Genomic DNA, 13,909 nt, shown 5'->3' with positions numbered 1-13,909 from the left:
TATTCATAGAGCTGTAACACATAAGCAGGCACATAAGGCATTCTCCTACACCCTTAGTCCTATTCTAGCATGCTGTTCTACTAAACTGAAATTGAACAAATAACTTGTATGGGTAATTTGGGAGTACTTACTTGAGCTCGGTTGACCGCATGCACACACCTCTATCTTAAAACAATTCTTTTCCTTCTAAGTGTTTTCAAAATTCTTTTGTAAAAACATTTTATTAAAAATCTTTTATTTCCCCTTAGTTTGAGTTCAGATACACCCGAGAGTGTATCCGAATCCCTCAAACCAGGGCTCTGATACCAACTTGAAACGACCCAAAAATACGACCCAAAATTTTCGTTTTTAATACCATCAAAACTATAATCAGAGTATCATATAAATAAACCATGCGTGATATGCCCCAAAATATAATAAAGTACTGTGCGGAAACTGTAACATACTATATCCAAAAACAACAACTAAATCAAATCCAGACTAAAGCTGAAACGGTGGTATGTGCGATGCCGTCACCCAGAGCTCTTCCCTTTGCTTGCGGAAGTACCTGAAACCAAAACTGAAACTGTAAGCACGAAGCTTAGTGAGCTCCCCCAACTTACCACATACCATACAACAACATATAAACACATATTGGGCCTTGCCCACTGCATCGGGCCGGGGCCCGGAAACTGCATCAGACCGAAGTCCGGAACTGACTGGGACCTTGTCCCCTGCATCGGACCAAAGTCCGGAACTAACTGCATCGGACCGGAGTCCGGAACTGACTGCATCGGACCGAAGTCCGGAAATGGCTGCATCGGACCGAAGTCCGGAACTGACTGCATCGGATCGAAGTCCGGAACTGACTGGGACCGTGTCCCCTGCATCGGACCGGAGCCCGGAACTGACTGAGCATAGCATAGCATATCATAACAAACATACTGCATACTGCATCGGGCCGCAGCCCGGAACATAAAACACATAACACATAGCACATGAATTATGTCTGAACCACGAAGGTATCAAACATACTAACTACTACATCGGACCGAAGTCCGGAAACTACTATTAACTGGACGGGCCGGCATTGTGGCCTTAGACCCGCCCCTACGGGAAGGAAACTCACCTCGTCCACTCGACACTGAAGAAACTGAAGAACTCGGGACTCGCGACCTGACTTGTCGAGTCGTTCTTCCGACTCGCCGAGTCGCCGCCATGCAACATATTTTTACTCGATTTCTCTTGAATCCAACACATGCAAATGATAGATCTAGGTCCATTAAGCTGTTTTACCACGTAAAGTTTCCAACTTTACGTGCACAACCACATGAATGAGGGAAATAAGACTAAAATATGCACAATAAGGGTAGATCCATGGCTAATAAGCAATGTAACTCCAAAAAGACAGTGGATCTGGACTCTACAACACCCCAACACTCAGATCCAAAGGTATTTCGGCTTAATAACACATTCAAGCAAGCATAAAGCTTGGAACAAGCATCAAATAGCCCTTAAAAGAGCTCTAATGGAAGTTTAAGCATGAAACCAGAAGAGAACTCCGAAAATACCTCAATAAGTTCACACTTGATCTTGGATCTTGGCACTAGAACTCGTTTCCTTGCTTCCTTCTTCTTCTCCTTCTTCACCCCTTCACAAAATGGAACAAGATCACTTATAAGCTCACAAGAGGAAGGTTTAGGGTTTCTCACAGTGCTCTCAGGGGGAAAGTGACGAGATGGAGGCTATAATGGGGTTTAAATAGTGAGCAAACCCGGGGAGTTAGGGTTTCACCCAGACGGACGGACTCGCCGAGTCCAGGATATGGACTCGCCGAGTCGCCGGCTCCCGCGTGCACAAGATGCGCGACCCGACTCGGCGAGTCAGGCTAGAACTCGCCGAGTCCCTCTTGAAAACTTAGCCCAAATCAAATTAATTAACATACCGGAAACGGGTCGTTACAGATAATGGTTGTCGGACTTGGTGAGGAGAAACAAGGAATATGACAATGTTGATGGTGATGAATGGCCGTCGTTTTTGTAGGGTTAACAAACAAATCACCCTAATTTAAAGGATATTAAATGTTTTAAATATTTACCATAATTAAGTGTGACAAAATTACTATTACACCCTTTTTTTATTTATTATTGAATTTTATTTTTCTTAATTTTGATTGGTTGTTAGAGGCACACAATACTTATTGAAAACATTTGAACCTAATTCTATATATATATATATATATATATATATATATATATATATATATATATATATATATATATATATATATATATATATATATAAACCAGATAATTCTTGATCATTCTTATGTTAGGTTTTATTGGACCAATTGGGAAAAAAAAAAGTTTAGCTTGATGCACCCCTAATAAAGTCTCGTAATTCAGATGCTCCCATGCTTATAAAACTATATTTAATTATATTTATGGGTTTTATTGTTATAGGAGCATCCGAATTACTAGACTCTATTAAGGGTGCATCAAGCTAACCTTTTTTTTTCCAACCGCTCCTATAAAACCTAATCTGTTTTCTTTCCAATTTTTTTTTAAAGGTGTTTCTAACAAAACCAAGTTGAATCTGTTTTTACTCCAAAAAAATAAATATTTGGTTCGTTAACAAAGTTTTACTTTCAAGAAAAACCGAAAAAATTAAACCAATTATAACTGAAATCAGTTTAAAAAGAAAATGAGTTTTTTTTTAAACCAAAACCGGTTCAAAGTATTACTCCGTTCGGCCATTCTCACAAGCCAACGACCATTTCTTCTTCAATTTGAAAATTACACATTTTGATTCTTTGTTTTTCCAAATCTATTTTTATCGTTTTAAAGACATTGTTTCCTATGTAAATTTACAAATACATCCCGTAAAATCTCCTAGCATTTGAAGAATGTACTCCTTTTATATTTGTGTTATGAGTTCTCATATTGCAAGTCAACCACGAATATATATATATATATATATATATATATATATATATATATATATATATATATATATATATATATATATATATATATATATATATATATATATATTTTGAACCCTAATGCAAATCAAAGAAGTCTTTATTAAACTATCAAAACTATTTAATTCTCATAAATCATCAAAATGTAACATTTGACCAAATCTAAACATTTATCTTTTTAGTTGTCCTCGTGTATGAATTAAGAGAATTCAAATATTCCTCTTGCAACAAAAAAATCATACTAAAACACTATGCATCTGACAACCGGTATCTAAACATTATTAGAAACCTCATGTCTAACCTCTATATGATCTGAATCAGAATCCAAAAACTGAAACAAAATTTGCGATGAAGGAACAGCTTCAGTACGACAAACAGGGCAAGTCAAATGAGAATAAAGCCACATATCAATACAAGACACATGAAAAGAGTGTAAACACTCTGGTAAAGTACGTAGCTCCTCATTCTCCTCAAATTCACACAAACAAATCGAACATAAGGCTTCATCATCATCACCTTCTTTTGCACCTACTACTCGTGACCCCTTTTGATGCTTGTGGGCTGGGATGAGCAACACCACTGAATTCTCCAAACTGTATTCGTTATCCAGATGATGGTTTTGTTGATGCACATGGTGTTGTGGGATACGATTTCGTCTACGATCATAGCACCAACTAACCGTGACAAAGTGGTAGATTGCAACCAGAACAGCTACCAATGAAATGATGACCAAGAGGGAGATCAGTTTGAGTGTCAATGAGTTATCTTCCATGGTGCATTATTTGGAAAATTATGTGGAAATAATGGAGGATTTTGAAGGTGGTATAATATCATATATCGAATCTTGATTAGAATTGCGGACATTACTATGGAGCCATTTGTCTCATTTAATGATGGTCTTATCGGGCATCTTTTTAAGTCTTTGACACAATCAACTCATCTTCTTAGACTCTTGTTTTGTTGAAAATTAAATATAAACACCATTAAGTATAAGTTATTCATCTTTTGGACTCTTATGTTTGTCTTTTTGTTATAAATAAAACATTGTTTTTACATAAAATAGATTAAAATATCAACAATGAATGATTACAATGTAAAATATGATATATGATAGTTTTTTATTTATAATTTTGTTTTACATAAAATATATTAAAATATCAAAATGAATGATTACATTAAGTTATTATTGTTTTTTTTTCATTATATATAATGTAAATATTAATTGTTTGGTTATAATTTTATTATTTGAATTTATTTTAAAGTTCTTTTCAATTTAAGTTACTAACCATGTCATTTTTAAAAAAGTAAAATTCTTACTATGAAAATATGTAGATTTAAATTATATTGGTTATTAAATAAATGGTCATTTGTTATTTGTAAAATTTAAACACGGGATAAATTAAATAATCAATTATTTACATTCCAACAATAAATTCAATTTTGAAACTGTTTTTAAATAAAGATGAATGCAATTATGGATACAAATTGGTTAATGTTAAAAATTAAACAAAATAGCATAATAATAAGGATCTTAATAGACATTACCAGATTATATATATGTAAATGAGGACCAAAATTTTAATGATGAAGCAAAAAACTAAGACATCATTGTATTTTGGGAAAATGGTTTTGGTAAACATCTTAACTAGAGAAAAAAAAAACAATTTTGACATTTTACCACATGTTAGATTCAAAAACTAATAGTAGTAAAATAAAATTCATTCCGTATATTCCAATAAAACAAATGAAACACAAAGTTGAGGGGAGATTGAAGTATACAAACATGGTTGTTGAAGGGAGATTGAAGTATACAAACATGGTTTATACCTACAAATATGGGTATCAGGCATTCAATAGAAAACTCATTCCTCCAAAAGGATGAACATCACCAGCAGGTCAGCAGAAACCATTGTGCCAAATAAGGCTGGCTCCAGACAAAATCGATACTCTTTTCTCATATCGGTTTGCTAGAATGTTTACATTTTTGTAACATATTTCTCTTCCTTTTCTACGAAAAAATCCATCAGATGATATAAACAATAATAGATTGATCGATTGGGATTCAACATCCAACTTGTGATTATCACTTTATTTCCGTCTCATTAATTTATCGTTTTATGCATCCGATTAGGAATTAGAAACAAGGACTAGGCCTAATAATTGGTCTGTTAGTCTATTAATAGTAATAAGGTATCTGACGAGAAAATTTTGTTGCCCTACCAAGCTAACCCATAGCTTGGTCCGACCATGGATGTAAAATCATCATGAGTCACGACGGAGCTCCAAGCTCAAGACATGCTCCTGGAGTTGTAATTAATCGCCTCTAACAACGTCAAGGTCATAAACTCAAAGTTGAGAAGTTTCATCATATTTGACTGAGTGTTCACGAATCACGACTATGAGGCTATGGATGTAACTCGTCGTGTCTCATTACTATTAAGTGGGATAAATTCATGCATAGTAAAATAAATTGTTAATAATTTGAAATCTTATTGTGTTGTATCATCCAAAATGCTCTCTAGTGGTTGAGAAGTGAATATGATTAGTGTTCTGCGATTGACCTTCCATTTGAATCTTGAGACATGTTGACGTTGCTGAGATGAGATGGTAAGGTTTACCATTTCTTTTTTGTGTTTTAATAGGTGTGCTTTCTCAACATCCCACACAACATGCATGTGTTAGCATGTACATTGTTGGTAAAAAAATCCTTATATGAAGTCGTTATTAATGAAAACAAAATTGTACTCGTTAAAACAAATTTACTTAATTTATAGTTGTAAACTAAAAACAAAGCTAATTACTTATCTATGTGTTGTACCAATCATCGAAAAGACTCTCATAAGAGATGGCCAACTCCATCTTGGGATGTTACGTGTGCAAGATCTTTAAGGAGACATCCTTTTGATTTTCTAATAGAAATGAAGGAACACATGCATCCACCATGGCGTCCAATAACAGTGGGATTGGTATATTCTTGGGATGTTACGTGTGCAAGTTCTAAATTTTTGTTTATCATAAATTTGAATCCAGTGGCTTGTGCATATTCTTGCATTTTAATTTTGTTGCCGTTCTTTCTTTTATATATATATATATATATATATATATATATATATATATATATATATATATATATATATATATATATAAAAGTGGGTTCAATCTACTCTAATAAATGAAAAGAACTTTGCCACATATCCTTCTCTCATAAGATTAGTCACATGTCATTTTATCATAATTTGAAATATATTTATTTTCCACTTGTCATTATTTTAATTTCATTTCCAATATACCATTGATTTACTTTCCATAAATTAAACATACCATAATGATTATCAAATTTTAAATTTCAAATTCAATTCCAAATAAATTTACAGTTTAAACTTTTATGTTTAATATTTTGTTATAATTAACCCGTTTAGTACACACTAAACTCATAATTTTAATTAATTTATTATTTGTATATTTTTTTCTCATAATTTTCACTTATTTCAATTTCAAATTCAAATAAAATTTCTATTTAATCGTTCGTACTTAACATTTTGTTTTAATTAGCGCGTATATTATACGGGTCTCACAACTAGTTGAGAGAATAAAAAAGGTTGACAATGGAGGAATCATTCTCAGTCACTCATTTAATCTAAGCATAAAAAGACACGGTGACAAACTTGTAAATATGCTAATAACCTTCAATCTCAAATACGTTACTATAGAGAATTCGATAACAGTTCGTTCATCATCATAATTTTTCCTCCAACATTCAATAACCATCCATATTTCTTCAACTAAACTGGAATTTCTTTGCTGTTCATAAAATTGGAATCGAAGTTCTGGACTCGTAGTCACAGTCGACATTGAAGGACCCAGAATCGGTACTCACAGGTTCCCAATCGGATTTTCGAAAATCAAAATCAAAATGAGAAATCGATCAGACATAGGATTTCGCAACCGAAGTCAAAATCGGAATTATATGATGATTTGGAATTGATAACTTGATGTTTTTAACATTTTAAAAATAGTTAACTTGTATGCACTCCAACTGTTTGATGAAATGCATAAACTAAATTACCACGTTATATTCACATATGAATATGTTTTCTCACCTGAATCAGTATATGATTATTAAAAACACAAAACAAATATACAAGTCTGTATGTTAAACTATGCTAATCGTTACCTTAATATTCACATAGAAGCAACTTACTTCCATTTATATTGACCCATGTTCAAATCCTGGCACCACTCAGCCCTTGTGACCATTGAGGTTCGCCTACAGTGACTCCAGGGCATAGGGCAAAGCTTTATGTTTGCAGCGGGGGATTAGTCGGTGCGCGAAAGCTAGCCCGGAAACCCTCGTTAGGGAAGTTCCCTTTCCAAAAAAAAAACTTACTTCCATTTATTAGTGGATTATAACTTACTACTTTCATTAATTTCTATTTAACATTGTACTTTTTAATGTTTAGTGTTACAGTAGTAAGAAATAGTATAATTATATAATAAACAAACGAATGAAAGTAAGTTGTTATTTCTTGTATTTAACAAAAATTATATGCTAAAAATAACAACTTACTTCCATTTGTTACCAAGAAATATCAAGTTACTTTCATTTCTTCAGAGAGGTCAAGTACACTCTCGTATTTAACCTTGGTTCTTGAGACTAATCGGTAGGAAAAACTCAAGTAAGTCCTCTAAAATTCGATCCCATTATCGGTGAGATGCTAGTAATAGTGCACCATGCAGATAATTATTGAGCCTAAATAACCTTTGACTTTACATTTATCCCCTTTCACTAAAACGTCTTTAACCATATTCAACTTTACGATTATGCCTTTGTCCCCGATTGAACCTTCGGTATTCCATTTATACCCCTCTCTCTAAAACATCTGTAACATCCAATTTTTTTCAAAACAATTTTATACATTTTCCAAAACATACTTTCATTCATAAATATTATAAAAATGTCTTTGTATCATATAACATCCATAAAAACACAACCCAAGATCATAATACATAAAAACTCATCGCGTGTGTACTGATCATGCCAACGCCTTCCCACGGTCCTCACTGGTACCTGAAACACATAACACAACACTGTAAGCATAAATGCTTAGTGAGTTCCCCAAAATACCACATATAACACATATGAGCCACTCGAGGCTATAACTCTGTGGACCCCCAGGTCCTAACTCTGTGGACCCTCTGGTCCTAACTCTGTGAACCTTCCGGTTCTAACTCTGTAAACTATGAATCATACATAGCATAAATCACATAGACATAATGCAGTGTATCACATCATATAATATACATACAAAATACTCTGTCACATAACTCTAATTACCACTCAAGGTAAGGTATCGTGAGAAGACTCACCTCGGGTAACTCGGTAATCTCGTATGTAACGACCCAAAAATCAAGGGTAAAAATTTCATTTTTAATATAACCCAAAAATAGTTATCACTTATTCCAAACATTTCAAATCATCATTAAGTAAAACATTTATCAGAGTTCATCCCAGAATCATTTATTGCGGAAATCATAGGTGTGTGCACTGCGATCAATCCGAGCCTTTCCTTTCCAAAACGATGATACCTAAAACAATAAACAAAACTTGTAAGCACGAAGCTTAGTGAGTTTCCCAGAGCATACCACACACCACACATACACATATCATAGTAATAGGTCACATAGGTCATGCATACAAAGAACCAACAAGAATGCCATGGGCTACCACACATGGACTTTACCTAGGACTGCCATGGGCTACCCCACATGGTCTTACATCTAATGACATGGGCTATCCCACATGGTCTTTACTTGGACTGCCATGGGCTACCCCACATGGTCTTACATCCAATGTCATGGGCTACCCCACATGGTCTTTACTTGGACTGCCATGGGCTACCCCACATGGTCTTACATCCAATGCCATGGGCTACCCCAAATGGTATTTACTTGGACTACCATGGGCTACCCTACATGGTCTTACACCCAAGCCTATGGGCTACCCCACATGTTCTTTACTTGGACTGCCATGGGCTACCCCACATGGTCTTTACTTGCAAAACATACGATCACAATACATATCAAGACACAGAGTAACTACACATATATCATAAACACATAATGGGTCGGCCTTGGTGCCGTAGACCCATAGGTATGGTGAGAAGACTCACCTGGCACTGCTGAAGTCCCGTAGACCCTACTGCAACTGCTGGATGACAGGTTCCCGAACTGCCAACATCAAAATGACACCTAACTAATAATTGGGTTCTACTACATAACCATAAATACCTACTTTAGATAATTACTACATTATCCCAAGCTTGGCTTTATTCCAGCCCAAGGTCTAATCCATAGGCCCAAAAGTCAAACTAGGAATCAAAGCCCAACATATGGCCCAATTTTCCAAATTGGGCCCAAACCTCTACATGGGCTTCCCTTAAGGCCTAATTGTCCAGTCCAGTCCAACATGTCCCATTCTAAGGGCCCAATATCATACAACTCTCTAGGCCCAAACTATGGCTCATTTATGGCCCAATTTCCCAAATTGGGCTCAATCCTTTATTAGGGCCTTACCCTAAAGCCCAACTAAATATTATATAAAATTCATAACATGTCCAAATTGGGCCCAATTTATGTTATCAACATTTTCTATCACTGTCCTTAGAAAATTTATAGAAAATTCATAACAGGTCCAAATCAGAATCTGTAAATTTTGGGAATATGGAAAATGAGTCTAGTTTGTTCATAAATTTTCCCATGATTTTTAGTGACCTCCAAATTAGGTGAAAATGTCCATAATCACATACTGGTCTGGATTGGTTCTTGAAATGATAGGCAATTTTGTAAAAATCACCATAAATTGTAGAAAAATCGTATGGAGATGTGCAAGTAATAATTTTAAAAGCTAAGAACTGGAACTACTTGTACCTAAAACAGTTTTGAAAACTAAAATGTTTATGGTGACCAAAATAGTCCGTAAATGGAACCCAACTTTTTTGATGAAAGCTGTTAGAAGCATTTAGTTGTGTTCTTGGTGATTTAACTTGTATCCCCCCCCCCCCTCTTAAAACTTAAGAAAAAATGAAAATGTAAGGGTATGAACTCAGCTTGTGTGATTTTAGTGGATGAGTGTTGGAGAAGAGAAGTGTTCAACTCAAGAACACTTGAAGGAGCCTTGAAGATTTTCGAGAATCTAACACCAAAGGGATAGAATTTGTGTGAGCAACCCATGATTGGAGTAGAATGAAGTGTAATAATCACAAGGAGGATGAATTATACTTATCAAGAGTGGAAGAAAACTTGATGATTAGCCTTGAAATCCCAAAATTGAGAGAGAAAGTTTGAGAGAAAAGTTGTGTTTGATCTTTGGTGGAAATGAGAGAAGTGTGTGAGAATGAGGAGAGAGAGAGAGAGAGAGAGAGAGAGAGAGAGTTGTTCCAGCTCAAAAATGTGGCAATGGCTGAAAAAATGATGAGAAAGTACCTTGACATGACCAAGGTATGGTGGGAGGAGTGGCTGACCATAGAGTGGGTGAGGGGGGTGGTTGCTTGTGTCATAAAGTAAAGCAAGGTCAACACTCCACCTTAATTACTCCAACCACTAAATCTTGGATAATATTTGCATTAAAAATGGGATTATTTAAGACATATGGGTCTTAATATGTTAAAATATAAGTTTGGGTGAAAATCCCCCTTTGAAACAATTAAAAAGGGCTTAAAACGGAGTCGTGGCTGAAAACCGAGTAAAAGATGGAGAATTCCGAAGTCTGGGCGAGGTCTCGGCCTCAGCAGCCTAAAACCGGAGTGGCTAGGCTTCTGGTGCGAATACGAAGGAGAAGGGGGAGGTTGTGGTCTAAAGGTGAGATCGAAGTGGGGCTTGGTTCCGGGTTCGACAGCTCTAGGCTCGGTGGCTACGGGCGTGACGGCTGCAGCTCTAGGCTTCGGCTCGGTGGTTGCGGCTAGATGATTGCGGCTCTGGGCTTCGGCTCGGTAGCTGCGACTGGATGGTTGCGGCTACCTAAGAGCCTCAGTTCAGGCTGCTTCCGGTCTAAGAGTATTCGGTATCTAAGAGGCTTCGGCCCTAGGAAGGGGTTTCGAGTCTTTTAGGGTATTTTCCCAGTTCTAGCCTCGTTTTAAGCGATTTTTGACCTGGTTAAGGGTCGGGATGACCCGAATGATTTCAAAAAGTTATGGGAAATTTTGAGAGAGGTTTGGGAGAGATTTTGCAGAGATTTCAAATAGAAAGAGATAGAGTGAAAACGATTGAGGGAGGTTTCGTTTATGACCTTTTTGAGCATTCGGCTTCGCAATGCAAGGTCCGTAAACCCCGTTAAGCCATGTTTTAGTGTCCTACATACTCCCGATGAGTGTGCAATAGTGTTTTAGCTCTTTGGTTCATTGTTTAACGCTATCAAGGCTAAGGAAAATTAAACACGTGAATTTTCCAAATGACGTTTTCTCATTAAAATAGTGAGTTGTTTAGTAATTACTTAACGTAAACCCTAATATACAAGGGTTAATTGAGTCGTCCGGTTTGACTCGTTGACTTTGTTTGACTTTGAATTGACCCGGAATTGACTATTGTCACATGTATGACCCTGACGATTATGTGTTTTGTTTCAGAATGGTGGTGACACGTCACGGAGCATGAGGTTCAGGGTTTGGATCAGGTTCAGGTTCAGGTTTGGGTTTCGAGCCGGTTGATGATGGATTATGCAAGTTCATCGTGTCTGAGATTACGAAAGGTGTCCTTGAGGCGACCTAGTGATTTTTTTGTTGATCAAGGAAGGGATTGTTGAGCTGAAGGAGGATCACCTCAGGGTATTCCGGAGTGACATGGCATCTAGTCGGTCAGGGACGCGCACAGTCTATTTGAAGGACTTCAGGCGATGTGGTGTGCCAGACTTTCATGGATTGAAGGACCCTATTATGGCCAAGATATGGATTGCAGACATCGAGTCTATACAGTTGATAAGCTTTTTTGTAACGCCCGTAGATCCGAGCTAGTCAACTTAGAGGCAATAAGGGGTCGAAAACAACTTTTCGACAAAATATTATTTAGAATAAATAATCTTAACCAAGTTGTAGAATATGTCACAAGGAGTCCGTACATATAAAGAACACAAAAATTCGAGTTATAACGAAGAAGTTATGGCTCGCCGAAGTTTTACGGCAAAACCGGCACGTCATCGGGAGATGTAAATAGTGAATTTACGATGGAGGACTTTTTAGCCTTATTGATCTAAACGAAAGTCATATAATATGTTAAATCGAGAAAATCCATAAAAAGAACGCCCAAATCTGACTTCGTATGAAGAAGTTATGATTTTTCTAAGATTCGACTTAGCAGTGTACAACCCGAAACTCGAATTTTAGTTCGAGCGGTTTTTGGCTTAGGCGAACTAAATGATAGTTGAATATCTCATTAATAGGAACTCAACGGTAAAAATACAGACGAAAACGGAGTCCGTATGAAGGAGTTATGAATTCTTCGCTGTCATTTTACAGTCTAAACGCCTCCTACTATTAAATTTGAGATCGGTAGAGAATTCACCGACGGAGTCTAAACGAAAGTTGTAGATCTTGATTTTACCTACGCGTGGATATAAAGAACATCGAAAACGGAGCTTGTATGCGAAATTTGTGATTTTTCTAAGTTTGAAGGCTGATACGCGATAGGGGGTGACGTGGCACCACCAGAATTGGACACGTGGCACCACCAGAAGGTTGCCACATGCATCAACTCGGAGAGTAGGTCCTCCTACTCGGTCAGTAGGCCAGTCAGCACCCCTATAAATAGAGGTGCCGGGTTCCATCCATTCTCACACCTTCAAACCCTTCTTTCTCTCTCTAAACTCTCTCTCTCTCTCTCTCTCTCTCTCTCTCTCTCTCTCTAAGCCTCCCTAACCCCCCAAAGCCTAGGGTAACTCCCTAGCACAAGGAAGAAGCCCCGGAGCGCCCGACGGCTCCGAGAAAAGAGCCTTTTGGCTCGGGAAACGCTGCTCCAGCGAAGCCCGGTTTTGCGAAAAACCCGTTGTAAATGACCTACGCCTACACTAGTTTTAATATAGCTTCTAATTAATTATAGTAACATTATTAGGACCTTAAAATAATTGTTTGGGCTATTATTATGAGTTATATTGAGTGTTATTTAACGCTTATATAATAATAATAATAGCTAGACTATTAATTAGTCACGGTTAACGTCAGACTAAACCCTAGTCATATTGATACTAGGTTTTGTCAAGGAAATTGTTTTAAGAGCAACGAAGTGTTTTCCGAGTGCCGACTCACCACCTTTTACGTGAGTGCATAGTTACTTTCATCTTACACATAGATATGAAGTATTTTATATAAATTGCGTGCTATGTGTGCATATTATCTGAATACTTGTTGTCTATGTTGGATGAACGATTTTATACATGTTTTAAATGATTTAAATTGCATATGTATTTTATATCTACAATAATGTTGGTGTAAAACATGGGTAGATGTAATAGATGGAGTATGAGTTGGATAATGATTTGAGAGGTGTTATAGACCGTGAGGTGAGGATAAGAGGTGGACGATGTGAGAAGCCTTTTTCCCAAATGATGGCCTCGTCATTCAGCAGAGTATGGATGACAACCACGAACTATTCTAGATATTCCAGTGGAACACTAGCAGGCTCGTAACCTGTAGGTGTTGTGAACGACATGTTCACCCGGTGTACTCTAAACCTTGGTGATCATGCAACCTTGATGCCTAAACCCTAGTGATCATGCAGACTTGATGCCTAAACCCTGGTGATCATGCAGACTTGATGCCTAAACCTTGGTGATCATGCAGACTTGATGCCTAAACCCTGGCGACTATGCAGACTTAGTGCCCGTTGTGTAAACCGTGGCTATGATGGACTTTGTGCCGATTCCTTAGGATAATCCTTAGGAATGAATAAACGAGAAATAGT

The 13,909-nt window shown here is 36.7% G+C and overlaps 1 protein-coding gene across 1 annotated transcript; it reads right to left on the bottom strand.

The window, feature by feature from the left end:
• Nucleotides 1-3,233: 3,233 nt before the first annotated feature.
• Nucleotides 3,234-3,734, bottom strand: LOC145030404 (RING-H2 finger protein ATL68-like). Its single transcript, XM_078978778.1, has one exon. The coding sequence runs from the start codon at nucleotides 3,732-3,734 to the stop codon at nucleotides 3,234-3,236; it is 501 nt and encodes a 166-aa protein (XP_078834904.1).
• Between the last annotated feature and the right edge of the window lie 10,175 nt (nucleotides 3,735-13,909).

The sequence above is a fragment of the Lactuca saligna genome, chromosome 2 (assembly GCF_052625555.1).
Source record: "Lactuca saligna cultivar CGN05327 chromosome 2, ASM5262555v1, whole genome shotgun sequence".
NCBI lineage: Eukaryota > Viridiplantae > Streptophyta > Magnoliopsida > Asterales > Asteraceae > Lactuca > Lactuca saligna.
Note: the sequence above shows the minus strand (reverse complement) of the source record. Positions and strands in the feature narration are given on the sequence as shown.

Bases quoted from the DNA above. Each gene is read 5' to 3' on its own strand.
- LOC145030404 (XM_078978778.1), bottom strand. From the start codon at position 3,734: ATGGAAGATAACTCATTGACACTCAAACTGATCTCCCTCTTGGTCATC.